Below are 18,146 nucleotides of genomic sequence, written 5' to 3'. Positions count from 1 at the left end.
ATCAGATAACTGTGACTAAACAAGATTTCAACTGGATACTGGTTGAGAGGGAAATATTTGAAAAAGAAAACCATGCTTTGATATATAATTGTTAACCTTAAACACATCGACTTGGATGGAAAGTTGTCTGGGAATGTCTTATTGGCACTCATACCACATCTTCTTATAAGTCTCCTACCGACTAAGCGGAAGTGGACTTTAGATTTGTACACAGTCTCACGGTTTGTCTTAAAAGAAACTTGTCCCTCTGTCTGTTCATCTGTCATTACAGCAAATCAGTTTTCCAAATTTTTTTCTTTGTGCTTGAGTATATAGATTTGATATTTCGTGTATTGTTTTATCAGGACATTACAGATCAAATTTTGAATTTTGTTCTGGTCTGATGATTTTGTGCAGTCATGGTCCTTGGACTTTAAAAAATTTAATTAAATAATCAGTTTTAAATAACCAGTTTTCCAAATTTTTTCTGTCATGCTTTGAAGATATAAAAAAGAAGATGTGGTATGATTGCCAAGATGTTGACTTGATACTGAATTTAAAAGTTTATACAATAAAAAATTAAAGATAGGTTAGCATGGTGTTCTAGTACAATGAATTTTTAACTGGTAGAGAACTATGCATTGTAATGCACTACGCTTAAGGTTGCACTTTATAAAAACAGCTGTTTCTCAAACCACGCCTCTTTAGGAGTGATATATAATATTCATAGATAATTAATTCTGTTTACATACTGGTTCCCAGATATGATCTCTATGTTTCATTTCGTAGAAACATAACTAAGGAATGTTACCAGTAAATAAGCATATGCATTTTAATCTAATTGAAATCTAAGGGAATCCTTAAGTCAAGGTTGGGGTTGTAAAGAATTTTAGTGTAAGTTTAAACTCTTAGAAGTTTGGGGCATGTAAATGTTGAATATATCTTCTTCTTCCGAATACGGGAGTAGACTCCTAGGTAGGAGTGTAAAACTTCCCGGAATATGCCGCACAGCCCTATATTTTGACCTTTGAAAAAAATAGTAGCGCATATATAAACTATCCATTCTAGGATATAATTTTTTCAAAACCTCATAGTAACAGTGGTACAGTTTAAGCCGTAAAAGGAGTTCAAATGGGAAATTGCATTGTAGATATTAACAGAAATGCAACCTGTAACAATAAAAGCGCTGTTCCATTGCTTTTTGGGTGAATTTTTTGTTTGTGTATTAACTGATTTTGTGTCATGGATGAATACTTCATATCCTTTGTTTTTCTATTGTATGATATACATTAAAAACTTATGAATATATTTTTTCTTATGATTCACAGGTCAAATGATGATACAAGTTTTGTCCAGGTCAATACATAGTGGAAAGTACATAAAGTATTATTTATTTATTTATTAAAATCTAAATTTGTCCTCCTCTTCAAAGTAAACATTGTATTTCTTCCACTTCCAAGTTGATCTTTGACTTCTCCTAGGATGGCCCTCTGGAAACTGATATTCTGATAACAAACCTATAAAATGAACAAAAAGATTTATTTTCCTATGTTTATAAAGCAATTTTTAAATTGTTGTATATCTTATTATATTAAAACAAATTTTACGTATGCACCACAGGATTTGTCTATGGATCAGGCCATACCCCTTTCATTTCATTTATTGTTAAGGATTATGTACCCTTGTGTTGATTCAATGCTAAACATATGGAAATTTTATAGAAAATTCACAGCCTTTACCCTTGTACTCTCATATTTGGCAATTAGATGACTGATAAATATAGGATTATTGCATGCAGTGCTAGCATTGATTTCCTTGAAACAAGTTTATTAATGTAGGTCATGTAGTTATTGGTTAAAACAAATAAAAATATGGACCAAATCAAGTACACCTTTTAGGGTGCACTCGCCTTTAGTGACTCAACACGAGGTATTTTGGAATTTACAGGTTGGTTAGAGCTTTTTGTAAAATATAAACACTAAAATTGAGAATGGAAATGGGGAATGTGCCAAAGAGACAACAACCCGACCATAGAAAAAAACAAAAGCAGAAGGTCACCAACAGGTCTTCAATGTAGCGAGAAATTCCCGCACCCGGAGGCGTTCTTCAACTGGCCCCTAAACAAATATATACTAGTTCAGTGATAATGAAACTAGCACATCATAGAAAAGCAAGTGAGTAATCTATGTTTCAAATTTTATAACAAAAATCTTGGTTTATTTGCCACAAAGTACTCTTTTTCTATTAAATGCAATGAAACAGTAAATAATAATGCTTTTCGTCACAAGTTTTCCCTTGGTATATGTACAAAATGGCCTATCTCTTTTATCATTATATCTGTAGCTTTGATACAATTGAAGTTTGAAAAGTGCGTACAAAAATGGCTACAGAAGGGGTCATAAACCTTAATATCCTTTTAACAGTTAAGATCCCCACCCCTAAACCATATATATCCTTTATTGTCATAACAAGAAATTTACAGTGTACCATAAATATAATTCTTATGTAAGCTTCCTGCTATCAAATGTCTCAATTTGGAAAGCTATGACTGAAACTGTGGATTAATTATTATTCATTAGAAAATTCTAAACAGAGAATGTAATTCATCATACCAAATAGAAAATACAGACACAAATGTAATTCTATCATATAAGTATATTTGAAATGTAAATGTGGATTAGTAGGTAATATGAATATCTAGCATATCAGCACTATTTCAACAAGATCTATGTCTGAAGATTTTGAGTAAAATTTTTACCACCTCATAATTTCATAAGATAATTATTTCTAAATATGTCTGCAATAGCTGATAAGTTTGTCCAAAATGCATTGTGTAGACATGGACTACACTGTCCATACCATAATTTTTTTATAGGCCTAATAGGTCATCAGAGGTTTGATCTCCAGCTACATGTAGGAAAGACCAAAAACTTTACAATTGGTGTCTGCTGCTTCTGCCAAGCATAGGTCATTTCAGGTGAACAAATATTTATTAGGCTATTAGTTATTCCTTTGAATTGTTTTACATTTGTGATTTTGGACCTTATATAGCTGACTATGAAGTTTGGGCTTTGTTCATTGTTAAAGGCCAGACAGTGACCTATACTAGCTGTTAATTTCTGTGTTATTTGGTCTCTTGTGGAGAGTTGTTTTGTTGGCAATCATACCCAATCTTCTTTGTTTATCTAATAATATATATGTACCTGCTCTATAAGCTTGTCGTACTAAGTTTTTAACTTCTCTATGCTGTTTATAACATAGTCCAGATATTTTCTTTGGTAACTGTTCTCCCTCTGGGGTCAGGAACTGTCTTAGTATTAACACATCCTAAATTGTAAAGACAGAATTATTAATAGTATCAAAACTATAATTTTACAAACATGTCTGTATGTGGTTTAAATAATTCCAAAAAATTACAGGATGATTATTTAGGGGAGGGGGGCAGGTTTCATCTGTTGCTGGGCCAGCTTTATATTTATTTTTGACAGGAACTTTCATCCTTTCTTTGGCAAGATAATTTGTTTCAGTTCTTTTTATGTCATGTACAATGTACTACAACCAGCAAGAAAATCAATCCCCAAAAATTCGTCTGGCTCCTCCCAGGAAATCGATTCATTCAATGGTTGTTCTCCCTATCACAACCTTTAATTGTTTAACAAAAGAAAAAAATATTTAATTAAGTTAATTTTATTAGTTCAAGTTATCTGTAGATGATTTTGATAACTTAGTAGTGTTTATAATATATATGACTGTGTGCCTTAATTTCTGGATTAAATAAGAATGCAACCATTATTGTCCTTAGAATACCCCCACAAATTCAAATATTGGAAAAGAAGTTTAACAAATCAAAGAGAACTTTGCTGTCACTGTTATGACTGTCAAGCTGCTGACCAAACACAAAGTCATTCATGGTATTAAAGTCATAAGAAACGAGTGACCGGTGAAAAATAAAGTTCTTCCAATTCTTGAACCAATGCATACAAACATCATAAACTTAGTCTTCTGTGCACGAATTTATCATTTTTTTTGTGTAAATTTTGTATAACCGTTAAATTTTTTTTTTCAATCGATCAGTGTTGTTTTGAAAATATGGCAGGTAATTAAAGTTCGTGTTTTGAAGCTGAAGTTTAACGATTGTCACTTGTTTGTCAACAATCGACAAAAAATAAACAAAAAAGCATGGAAATTGAGCACATGTTTAATATGTAAATTCAGATAATAGTTTATTTTAAGGACATCCATGTGTATTGTGATCACCGGATTTTAACGAGATGGGTCACACTGAGGTCACTTTGCATACGGAAAATATGTCGGGAGAATTGCTTCCTGGAATTAAAATAAAGTAAACTTCTTCTAAATATGAATAAATTAAAGAATTTTCTTCAGAAAAAAGTATATGTACATAAGTTTTATAATGAAAACTATCCATTGAGTTATAAAAAAACGTATGCATCCTTTTTTTTTTGATTTGAGGTTTCTTATGACTTTAATGGAGAAATGTGTGACTAAAATTTTTCAAATTTCATTGTATTGAAAACTTCACAGCAGATGTCTGACACATTACAGCTGATCACTGCCAAGCTTAACCAGATATGAAGTAATTCTGTTACACTAGTTGAGAAAAGTGCAATGGAAATATGTGTTGGTTGAATGCACAAACAAGGTGAATGAATTACAATACCTCACTCCTAGATTTGGATTTAAAGCTATGTGCCAATTTTTTACCTAAGTTTAATTGATTAAAGATCCAGTAACAACATGGCTGCTAAACAGACTGAAAACTATGGAAGTGTTCCTATTCACTGTCATAGGAGGATAATAGACTTTATAAACTAATTTTTTAATTATACAATGTATGAGGGCAAAATCTACTCACACTGAAAAATTGCATCTTTATTATTTGATTTGAAATTATTCAAGATAAATGAATAAGTTGAAAGGTTTACATCTTCTTTATTTAAAAGGCTAGTAACTTCCAAGGAAAGTTTTTCTATGTTATTACTTTGACATGCATGCAACTGCAACCTATTGTGTATGAACCAGGGGAAAAGTTTAGCAGGGGCCTAGAAGCCAATGCTACTGAACATTGGGTTGGGCCCATAAAACTTTTATGAAAAATTCAAAATGCCCATAGGGCTTTACCGGTAGCTAGTACATACATTTTCATATTGTGGTAGGTTGGACCCCTAGTCAGAACTATGAGTCTTATTTCCTGGTAACCATTGTAACTAACTAAACAGAATTCTCCCTATTTGTTCAAACATTTATTGAAGTTATACAGTACTTACTGTATATTTGAGTTTAGGATGTAAATCTAATCTACATAAGGGACAGGCTACTGCATTTCCTTCTACAGTTTGTGGTTTCAGGAGTTTACTGTGATCTACTGGAATTATGTTTCCTTCAATCTGTGAAAAGAGTTCAATTTTTTTTTAATTCATGGATCAATTTATATGCTTTATCTATTATACTGTCATGACTGTAGATTCATGGATATTTTATTTCATGGTTTTGCCAAAGAAGGCATATATATCTATAGAAAATTTCCAATTCTTAAATATCTGAATTCTTGGATCAACTGTACCGTCCCATGAAATCCAGAAAATTGTTATCTATAAATGTATAATAATGAATCCACAGTATTGATTCATTTCTAATCCTCAATATGTTTCCCACAAAAATGTTCTAAACCTTCAATATATGGAACATATGCCTTGTAGATTGTTCTTGTTGTGTTTTCTGTGTCAATTTCTCATAATTTCCAGATAAATCATTTTTACATTTACACTGAAAGAATAAACCATTTATAAATTAATTAGATTTGTTCTATTTATTAAATCTGTAAAGAATGTGGTATGAGCTTTCTTCATTGTTGAAGGCTGTACGGTGACCTATAGTTCATGTGTAGTTGTTAACTTCTGTGTCATTTTGGTCTCTTGTGGAGAGTTGTCTCATTTGCAATCATACCACATCTTCTTTTTATATTAAACAATTTTTCAACATGGTTTTACATGTTCCATTAACATGATTAACCATTGTAGAACTTTTATAAGCCACATGATAGCTATAGGCTATGAGGGATACATTGCACTCTTTCATTTTTCATCCCCAAGGCCTTTTAGCATCATGGTAATGCAATGCTATATTTCTTGAAAGTGATACTATCTGAATTGGTTTTCTTATAGATTGTGTTATTGATGTGATGCTATAATTTTTAGAAACAAGATGGTATCTCAAATTTCCTGTTAAGCAGGATGCTAAATGAAATATCTGGAGAGAACACTGACTTCTATGACCATTTTAATCATTTGTGCATTTATTTATTGTACATTCCCAAAAGGAATTCTATTAAATCATACTTACAACAGTGGTATTGCCCTCTGTTTTCTCTATAACTGTAATATGAAAAAATATATTTTTACTAACCATGCTAAAAATTAAAATTAAAAAGATAAATAGATTCTAATCCAGAACAAAGTAATACGGAAGATAGACCACTCCTGTATGTAATCAGTTCAAAAAAATAAAATTCATCAGCCATATTGTCAACCTTTTAGTATAATGTTACTGTACCTGTCCTTCTTTTTCAGAACTCTTATTTACATGTTCATCAAATGAGGAGACATGGTATGATTGCCATATATTCATAAACATTTAATCTAAAGAATCAGATATGAAAAATTACAATTCACTGTTTTAGTAGTTTACAAACTTTATGATGTTTATACATAATTCTCAGTGGCGGATCCAGAAATTTTCATAAGTGGGGGCCCACTGACTGACCTAAGAGGGGGACCGCTCCAGTCACGCTTTAGTGATTGGCGATATAAGCAACCAATTTTTTTCTCAAAAAGGGGGGACCCAGGATCCCTGGGCCCCCCTAAATCCGCCTCTGATTCTTTGTTTTTTTCTCACTTGTTTGTACATCATGTACATTGCAATGCTTTTTAATTTGATTATCATTTAATTTAAAGTTTACAACACGGTTCATACTTTTTGTACTAATTGGGAGAATTTTCTCATTTAATTCACAATTTCTTCCAGATTCAATGATTTTAAATTATAAAATCTGATGTAGATATGCATAGCCTACAAACATGACAAAGGCAGATACATGTATGATACGCCTCATACCTAATTTCGGTCATTTTGAGATAACTTAAAACATTTAAAAGTTGGTGCCCTTTCAAAAAAAAATTGTCAAAATCACATTACTGAGTATGCTCATACTCATAGCCTCAACGAACTTGCTGTTGCTTGAATCACATTTATTAAAAGGGATAGTAGCTACGATTTTGACAAAATTATGAACAAGTTTTAAAAATGAAATGATTTTAATGACTCAAAACGATAAATTTCTCAGACAAGGCTTACATTTCTTTCGATTTAGAAGACAAAATTGAAACCTGATGTTTTGGGAAATTCTAAAACAAGCAATTCTGGACTCATTTCCGAGTTAAGTCTTGTTTATCAAAATCGCAAGAAATCATTGGCTTTTTAATTTTTTACCTTTGATAGTGTTTGAATATGAATGATAATACTTGCACTTGCTTTTAAATAGCATGAAATTATTTTAAATTTACGATTTAGTGTCTAATCTGTAAAAGAGGATTTCGACATGTGTATACCATAGTAACAAAGCATGTGTGTTAGTAGTGACAAAATACTTTTTTCTACGTAAATTAAATCAAGTTTTAATTTAATTTTAAATCAGAATTGACAATTGTCTTAGCTTAAAAGTAATCTAATAACATGAATAAGGTAGACAGTTGTTATGGAATTTTAATTTCTAAATAATATTAGTTCTGACATGTCTGAGCTTGTGATCAATAGCCAGGTGTGAATTAAAATCACAGGTAAAGAGATTAGCCATCATTAGCCAATACTTCCCAGAGGCATTAATATAGTTATTAGGGCAGCAGTCCTTTTGCGCAAATTATTGTTTTTCAGAGGTATCATTTGCCCCAAATTTTGGTTTCCAAATATATCAATTGCGCCAATATTCGGAACTCATTTGCGCCAATTTACCTGTACACATATCTATCATAAGTATTAATGATTAGTATATATTTATTCTTATTTTTGGCTTTAAAAGTATCATAACTTATGTTCAGAGATATTTCACCATGAAGATGAGCATCCGGCTAGAAATGACTTAAAATGAATTGACAGTCTATGTATTGAGAGGGAAGAAAAACTGTTACTTTGCTGGTTATTTAATAAAAGATATGTCAAAGGAGAAGCAAATAGAAGCATTTGCTGATTATGTTTTAGTCACACAGGTTGATGACACAGTGCTTTGTTTCCACCATTTGTATGGGCTAAAACTCTCTACCGCAAGACGTACCAGTAAAGGGGCAGAAGCATTCCATGGGCATTATAATGAACTGTTTTATGCATTTCATCCTTCAATGTTTGTGTTTTTGGACAATAAAGTGAAGTTACAAGCTACTATCTACATTAAAGTACCCATGCAGCAGCAGTAAGAAGATATGTTTCAGAAAAGGAAACATTTGCCATGTAAACTGTCAGTTCCAAGTCCGAAAAAAGGAGCAGGGAAGTCATTTTTCTTCTGATTGGCGCAATCGTATGTTTAATTTTTTGCGCAAATGATACCATGTAATTTTAAAACAGGTGGCGCAAAAGTAGCATTGGAGAAAAAAAGTTGTGGCGCAAAAGGACGCATTTTTGGTGCAAACGGATTTTTCCCGTTATTAGAAGGGCCCTCAGGATTATAACACTTTACTGGAGTGGCAGTTTTATAACAGGAAAGGGATAACAAAACAAAAACAAATTCAAAATGGCGATTTAGAAACTCAATCTCAATGAAATGACCGAAATTATTTCTGTTGAAAAATAAAATTTGTCCTAAATCCCAATTCCACGTTTAGGACAAACACTTTCAGTTTTAGGACATGACTGACAAATATGACTGTTCCCGGACCCTTGTTCGATATATACATGTACATTTGTATGTCATCATGCCTAATGACGTTACATTTAGGACAGTAGGAGCCTTTAAAGAAAAATATTTCACTGTTTAACATTCACTATTTTATTCGAAAGAGATACAGAAATGATAAGAAATTTGCATAAATTAAAACATGGATACGTGTCCCTCTCGTACAGTGTGGAAACATGTGTCCCTCCAGAAGCAGTCTACACCTTCCCTGAACCATCATGAACAATTTGTTTACATTTATTTTAATTATCATATTTATGGTGTATCATAGAGGGAAAAAAATCAAAGACGAATAGGTAGGCTCCATAGTTTAAAAGGTATTAATGTCAAATACAGGGTCTCACTAATTAGCGACAACAAGCGTCAACAAGCGACAACAAGCGTCAACAAGCGTCAAGAAGCGACAACAAGAATTATTTTAGCGACAACAAGACTATTTAGCGACAAGAAAACATTTTTTTTTTATTAGATATAAAGAAATTTGTATTTAATGGTTTTTTTTAAATATACGAGCAGATATGTCTAATTAAAATGTTTTATTATATATATAGATAGACGAAGAAATGAAACATTTGTGAGGAAGAAAGAGATTGTGAACATTCACATTTCAATTTTCTTTTCCTCCTGTTTGATTTCAGTTCTTTGTATTTCACAATTTGTGTCAATATTTTCAGGACAATGATGCACAAATAATTCATTTTGAGAGCTTAATATATATTGCACGAAAAGAGTTTTAAAAAACAAATTATAAGATAAATAATATGCTCTAAAACACAAAGAAAAGTAATCTCATATGGGCTATTTCAAAAAAATGATGCCTTTCCTTTAAACCTTTGTCAGTCTCTTGTATGATACTATATCTGTAATGTTTTTAGGTCAGATAATGTATTATGATTAGTTGGTCCTAACTACCAAAGATAATAGCAGTATGTGCTCTGTTTAAAAAATATTGTCCAAAATTGTACCTCAAAATGTCAGGAGTGTAACGCTTTTAGTGTGACATTTAGAAGAAAGCATGTGCATTCATTGATGATATAGAATAAATAAGGGCAGATACAATACCAAACAATATCTTTCATCCAACTATTATATCTTGACTATGATTTCTTGTTCAATTCTTCCATATATTTACATTTTTATGAGCCTCATAAGGTAAGTCAAATAAGTTTGTGTAAAAAAAAAAAATGTTAGTAAAAGTCAATATGCTGCCAGAAAATGTCTTTGTAGGTGAAATAACATGTTTCTGTACATCTTGCACGGTTTATTTTTTTTGTTTAGTATCATAGCTTGGCACAGGTGCATCCAGTTGACCCTGAAGTTCTACTACTGGAATATTATGGTTACAATAAGAGGACTACCCAGGTCTGTCAGGAGTGTAACAACTGGGTTAAGATGTTGTTTTTTTTTAGAAACAATGTTGTTATAGTTGTTGTTTTTTCTTGAATTTCAGTGAACATTACCTGTTACAGTTTATCAGTAACAAACATGCCATTATTATGGCCTTCATTGCTTTTGTATGCTCAATACTTCAATGTCAGGAGTGTAACACAAAAAAATGCCTTATTTCAATCTTATTAACAAAGGTAAGTTATTGGAAGAAAAACAAGCTGACAATTATTATAAAATGACATTTCTACACCTCAGCTTAACACAGAATACAAGTCTACATCATTACTTTTGAAATTTTTGAACTAAAATTGCAATTGAACTAGCTTGTTTAAATGTGTTACAGTCCTGACATACAAGTATTGAGCATAAACAAGCAATAAAGGCCATAATAATGGCATGTTTGTTACTGAAAATACGCAACAGATGGTGTTCACACTCAAATTCCAGAAAAGAAAACCAATAATAACAACATTGTTTCTATAAAAAATAATATGAATGTTACACTTAAACATTTTAAATCGTTACACTCCTGACATTTTTGGGTACATTTTTGGACAATTTTTAATATACAGAGCACATACTGCTACCATCTTTGGTAGTATGAACAAACTTATCATAATACATTATCTGACATAAAAACAGAATATATATAGTATCAAACAAGAGACTGAACAAGGTTTAAAGGAAAGCCATCTTTTTTTTTAAATAGACAATTAGCAAAATTTGTAAATATGTAAGAAGTATATAATTTTTTTTAACCTGTTCTTAATTTGCACTAAAATAATATGTGAAATATAAAGACTCTACATGATTTCAGGTCAGTCTCAGGTTAAAATATGGTAGCAATAAATTATGGTCAGGAGTGTAACATTTGTTACACTCCTGACAAGTTTCTGATGTAGCTTATCTATAACAAAATTCTATTAAAATAATTGTAACATCTTTACAATGTAATGAGAAAGCCAATCTGTCTTGTAAAAGAAATTTTTCTGCACACTATTCACCAAAGATTCTTAAAAATTAAAGTGTAATTCTCATTAAACATGTTAAAAGTTTGCTCTTTGCTCAGAAATTAAAAAAATATGTAATCAAATATCTAATAAATTTATTTATTTGTGAGATTGTAAATTTAAAATAGATATCATTACTGATTTTCTAACATTCCATTAAAAAACAGTCTTACAGTTACTGAAAAAATATGTCAGGAGTGTAACAAAAGGATAAAAAACACCTGTTTGTATTTTTTAAATGAAGAAAACTTAGAATTGACTGAAGCAATTGTTGTGAAATTTTCAGAGGATGTAATTAGATCATATATGTTTGCTTCCTTATACTTTTTATATAAAATTAAAGCTTTTGCAAAGAGATATAAAAACTTTTGAAATAAGATATTAAAGAATACACTAAAAATTGGTGAAATTTACATATTTGAAAAAAAAAATGTTTATAAGTAAAAAAAAATTGCAGGAAAATCATTTAGTACCTTTATTGCAACAAACAAAAAAAAATACATTGATATTTATATTCTTATTTATGTTTGTCAGTTGATATTATAATTTTGTTGTTTCCTTTGAAAAGTGGATGAATTCTTATGAGTAAAATGTTGTTAAAATTTTTGTTTTTATTATTTTGCATTAACCCTTGGTAGTTTTGTAAACTTGAATGTCTCTGGATTAAAGAAAAATGATAGAAAAAAGATTACCAATGACTTAATTTTTTACCATGTTTGTCACACTTTGGCATCATTTTTTTTGAAATAGCCCATAATTTATAAAAAATACAATAATTAAACGTAATACTGGCTGTTATTCATAATAGATGATAAATTATTATGTAAATAATGTTTCATTTTTTTCTATCAATTTTAACTTTCTTGTCGCTAAAATTAAATTCTTTTGCATATTCTTTTAATATTTATTGCAATAATTAATTTTAATTAAAAAAAATGTTTTCTTGTCGCTAAATAGTTTCTTGTCGCTTGTTGTCGCTAAAATAATTCTTGTTGTCGCTTCTTGTCGCTTGTTGACGCTTGTTGTCGCTAAAATTCTTGTTGTCGCTAATTAGTGAGACCGCAAATACAAAATGAGCAGACAGTTCTCAGACTCTCAGTAGCCCTACAAATATTTGTACAAGTTCACTTGCTTTCTCTTCTGTGTTTAGTTGTTGACGTTGTAAAATGTCTGTAAGAGGAGATGCATGTATATCTTAACAATTGCTGAACTGGTCTAGAAATGCTGTATATTTGTTGAATGACATTCATTGTCATTTGAGGACAACAACAAGACAAAATCACTTTTCAATATTTCTTGTCGTGATCTCAATGCAACATAAAATGTGACCTGTTAACTTCGTTGTTCTAAACATTTAACTGACTCGATACCAATTTCTAATACAACTACAATCTTCGGTTCGTGTTCGTCCAGATTCCGTATTTACCCAGCAGTAAAACTCGATTTTTGATAAACGTTTACATTTAATAATATATCAATGTACAATAAAAGATATTATAAAAAAAGAAATGAATAGAATTGAATCGAATACACTTTTTCTTTCAAAAAAGTATACACAAAGATGTTGTTATTGCAACATATGTTGTTTTATTCATTAATCTCTACTTAGGTACAATGTAGTCCAAATAATTATGACGTCTGGTAAGGCTATTTGATTTTTTTTCTGGGACGCCTTCCTACGAAAAAATTAAAATAGCCTTGCCAGACGTCATAATTATTTGGACTAGGTACAATGTACCAGGTAAATTACCTGTGGAAATTAAAGAAAAATAATTATTTATATGAAATTTGATTAAGAATAATTTTGTTTATATAGTTGGAAAACACGTATTAAGTATTATAATTAAGTGTTCCGAATAAAGAATTTCTAGGAAAAAAAATCATTTTAAAGGAACAGATTGTAAAAAAACCCAGTATTCTTGATTTTTTTTTTTTAAGAATAACTTGATTATTAAAAGGCATTTAAAATAGATATAAGAAGATGTGGTGTGAGTACCAATGAGATAGCTCTCCATCCAAATAACAATTTAAAAGTCTAGAACAAACTGTTTAAAAGGAAACCGAGTTTAAGCATTTAATATATGGGTCATTTTCAAAAAATGTCGAATTTTGGAATTGAAAAATTTATTAAAAGTTACTTATCAAAACAACCCTCTACATAAGCAAATCAAAACAAACAGTACTGTAAGAACAACATATTAAAAGATGCAAATCTTGAAACATTTTTTGATCGGTGGTACAATATTTTGTCTATCCTGTTACCATTTTCAAAAGAAATTTTGGGTTATTGAGAAAAGGTTTAGATAAAATGTTAAGCTTGTTTTACGTTACCAATTAGATGGTTTTCAAGAGAATAAACTTATGTATATATTCATTCTGTAAAATAATAGATTATTTGCCAATTTTCTAGGTTGTACTGAAAAATGGCTCTAAAAATTGGTTTTCAAAGGTTGTAAAAATTACCACCAGTAATGCAAGTCTAAGATAGCAATTTATATTGTTCGGCCTTTTTTCACCCTTTCAAATAAACCCAACAAGTAAATCCCTCATAAGTTAATCTACTTTTCTCTTTATTTCGTTGGTAACAGGAACGTACGTTTCTGATATATATCACTATATATATAAAAGTCTATCCTGTTACCTTTTTGTCTATCCTGTTACTGATATCAATATTGTACCTGCAAATGCTTAATTGGGAAGATTAAGACGTTATAACCTTAAGATGAGTTCAAACAATGAAATATTTCATTCGTTTTCCACCTACATGTTAAGATAAAAAAATTTAACGACGTTTTTGTCTATAATTGTCTATCCTGTTACTGTAACCATAGCAACCATAGTAACAGGATAGACAACTGATTTCTTCGTTTTTGATTGCTGTTGTGAAGTAACTATACTCCCTTTGGTGAAGTGATTATGGTTTTCTATTGTGAATTTGGTTTCCAACACGTTATTGCACTTTTTACAACCATACTGTTAGTGTAATTAATCAAAATGGTTGGTAACAGCATAGACATGAAAAAAAGTACGCTCTATTTTTTTCACTAAATATCTTGAAATTTCTTTTCTCTACACTGTCGTTCAAGAAACGAGCCGTTTTAAATGTAAAGATTACTTTTCATTTTTGAAATCAACACTGACTAGTCTGATTCAATATTCATAGGGAGAATAATTTAACGACTGATTTAAGTAGCGGTAACAGGAAAGACATGAACCTCCTGTACGCTGATTGAATTTAGTTTGTAGATAATCTGTTACATACAATGATTAAGAAGCTACGATTGTTCGTTAGAATTATAATTAACGTTCTTAAAAAGTCCCTTTTGCAGATATCAAGGCGATCAGAAAATCGGAAAAAAAATCATTTGAAATGTGTTTTTCTGACAATGTACGCACACAAATACCCCAAAAATCGGACTTAAATGTAGTTTAATCTTATCAAAATAGATGTTATAGGTGTGTTTATTATTAATGTTCTGAATCACAAATCCGACAAGCTTTCATTTAAACCATTACAACTGAAATTTCCATTAGAAATAAAAAATTTAGCATAGGTGTACTGAAAATTCGACATTTTTTAAAAATGACCCATATAGTACCCAACAATTTCAACTTGAGCTTCAAAGATTTAATTGATTTCATTACTTGAATAAATAATGAGTTTTTTAAATAACAACACAAGGTCCACAACAAATCATTTAGAAGGTTGACATAGTAACTAAAGAAGTTAGTCAATGCACCACACCCAAACATCTTCAGCATGATGAAGTTGTTGAGACAAGAAAAAGCCTTCCGTGCTCTCACACGTAGTAATACAGAACTGGTGGTAAACATGGTTCGAGAAAGAGAAATTATACAGGGAAATAGATAACAGAGTTTGTGACGTCTTTTTTCTAAGGATGTTGGATATGTACAGCTTGATATTTTAGTCTGAGAAGCACGACATTTTTTATAAGTTGTTATTGGCTTTGAACTAGCCGACAGTAACTGCATTTCAGGGCCTTTTTAAGCTGACTATACGGTATGGAATTTGTTTATAGTTGAAGGCCATCCGGTGACCTATAGTTGTTAATTTCTGTGTAATTTTGGTCTCTTGTGGAGAGTAGTCGCATATGAAAACATACCACATTTTCTTATTTTTGTATTTAAACACTGAAAACAAGGTCACAGAATGATGAACTTGTGCCAATCTAGTATGTAGATGTTGCTTCTCATCTACCTAACATTGATTCAGGCTTTCAGTTTGTATTCACTCTTGTGTGTTTAATTAAGTGAAATCTATTACTGTAAAAGTGTTCTGAATTAATGCCAGTTTAATGTACTTTGGTGCTTTATTTCAATGAAAATGTAGTGTAACTCAAAATTTAGTGCTTTGTTTCAAAGAAAAATTACCACAATATATTTATATGTCAATTGATATCATTTACTTGTATATATATATATTAATGTGTTTTTTTTTCACCTAAATAATTTCAATGCCTATAAATTCATTTCGTATTTTTGAATATTAATTTTGCTTTTTAAATTGAAATTATTCGTTTTCTTTATTTTCAACAAGATTTACCTGGGTAGATTAAATTAAACTTGGTTTATTAGTTTAATCAAGGATTTGTATATACAAATCCTTGGTTTAATGTTGTTACAACAAATCCTACATATTCCCATTGTTTACATACAAATTCTGGGAACTCCTACATAAAATTTTACTATTTTACCTATAAAATTCAAAATGTAGGAATAGCCAGAATTAACCGTTCAGCCACATATAATCGGACAAATCCATGAAACAAACCGGGATATCACTTTGCTATGAATTAAACTAATGAATGGAGAAAAGGATTTGTGTAGTCCGATCTCTCAGAGTAAAACTGTCAAAAGTGTGTAAATCCAACAAAAGAGGTTTATTACAACGACATCGTCTTCGACATCTAACGCATGTTCCAGCGGATAGATATTTTATTTTTCAAGTTAAAACAAAAAAAATAATAAAATTTATAGTAAAATTAAAAATAACAATAAAAAATAACAATTTGGTTGAAACGGTATGGGGTTTACGCATTGTTGAAGGCCTTACGCATGTTGTCGCAGTGATAAACATACCACTTCTTCTTATTTGTATATCTTCTCAGTTAGAACATCTACTAGTTATTGAAATCATGTTATCACTGTGACAAAGTGTGATTTAAAAAAAATCAATCCCATAAAGTTTAATAGAGAAAAAAACGACAAGGAACTCTGGTAAAATCGGCCCCGAGTATGGTCATACACACTGTCGATACTTGATCATACTTATGTTAATTTTGGCATCGTGTTTTTACAAGTTCTAACTTTTCGTAGACATCTTTATACTAAAATCAGTTGAATGTGTTCTGAATGATATTTAAGTGTTGAAAACAACATTATTTGTTTAGTGGTTGTCATTGACTTTAGACTAGCATATCACTTAGATAATACTTTGTATCTTTTGTCTTTTTGTCCTGTTGTTATAGTTGTCACGTTTGTGTGATTTGTGTCGATCCGAAGAGTCATGCCTTTCCTGCCTTCATTTATACGCCTCTGTTTAATGTGTGCACGATGGATTAATGCTCTTACAAACATATTAACCACTACCACATTCTTTATCTAAATGACCGGCATGGATTTTTATTCAGTATTGAAGGCCGCGTATGCATGGTAACCTTTAGTTGCTTCCACCAACGTCCTATGTTTTCTGATGGATAGTTGACCCAATGGCAATATCTAATCATACCAAATGCTCTTATTTTTATAACAAGTTCAGGATAGCTATATTATAAAATGCAATTCTAAACAAATCAGCTATATACATGATTAAACGTTTGCATTTTTATAGTATAAAAAATGCCAATCTAATTAAAACCCGATCTCTCATCGCTCCTGTTTCTGATATGTCGCGTGGGCGCGACATATCAGAAACAGGAGCGATGAGAGATCGGTTTTTAATTAGATTGAAAAAATGCAAACGTTTAATCATATTAGCACACCAAATCAAGCAAAAAGATTAATATTTTGTATTTACAACCCTCCCCCCCCCAAAAAAAAAAACAAACCAACAACATTGGCAATCATACCACATCTTCTTTTTTTATATAAACTAAACTGAAACTAAAATCAAAATTACAACAAAAAAATAGCCAACAAAAAAAAACCCAAACAAAATAAAAACTAAAGAACCAAACAAAACAAAACAAGCGAATGGAAATACTAAAAGAGAACCTGCAAAGTGTGTGACTGATATCAACCAGAAATTATGGATTTGTATAACTTAAAGATCAGACTGAGTAAATTAACTAGTAGGATGTGAACATTCCTAATTTAGCCTTCCACGGCCGTGGAAATACACATCGGATCACGTTTGCCGAATACACATGCAAAAAATATGTAGCATAAAAGCATACGAAATTTCTTGTCCATAATAAAGCGATGATGAAAGGGTTAACAATATTATTCTATGTATATGGGCGTTTTTCAATAAAAGCGTAACTTTCAGACCTATAAAAAAAATGGAAAATCAACTTGTCTAAAATTTAATTTCAAGAGTTATTTTGAATACCTCTATAATAGACCTGTTTGTAAACAAAAAGTGCAATCTTAAATATTCTTTAAAATGATATTATTTTCATAATTTGTGTACTGTTTCGTAAAAGTCCCCTACGAAATTTCTTCTAAACACACATATTTTTTGCAATTTTAAATGTTTCCTATAGACATTCCAGTTTGTTTACTTTAAATACTAGGAAAATATCATTTTTCTGAATTGGAAAACCATGTTTATCGATAAAGATTAG

The 18,146-nt window shown here is 30.7% G+C and overlaps 1 protein-coding gene across 1 annotated transcript; it reads right to left on the bottom strand.

Moving 5' to 3' along the window:
- Positions 1–1,358: 1,358 nt before the first annotated feature.
- On the bottom strand, positions 1,359–12,666 carry LOC143080065 (large ribosomal subunit protein mL66-like). Its single transcript, XM_076255724.1, has 5 exons — positions 12,473–12,666; positions 6,343–6,374; positions 5,268–5,387; positions 3,183–3,306; positions 1,359–1,496 (listed from the first exon to the last, which is right to left on the bottom strand). Exons 1-5 carry the CDS (start codon positions 12,594–12,596, stop codon positions 1,381–1,383), a joined length of 516 nt encoding a protein of 171 aa, XP_076111839.1. The 5' UTR covers positions 12,597–12,666; the 3' UTR covers positions 1,359–1,380.
- Between the last annotated feature and the right edge of the window lie 5,480 nt (positions 12,667–18,146).

This window comes from Mytilus galloprovincialis, chromosome 6, assembly GCF_965363235.1.
Source record: "Mytilus galloprovincialis chromosome 6, xbMytGall1.hap1.1, whole genome shotgun sequence".
Classification (NCBI taxonomy): Eukaryota; Metazoa; Mollusca; class Bivalvia; order Mytilida; family Mytilidae; genus Mytilus; species Mytilus galloprovincialis.
Note: the sequence above shows the minus strand (reverse complement) of the source record. Positions and strands in the feature narration are given on the sequence as shown.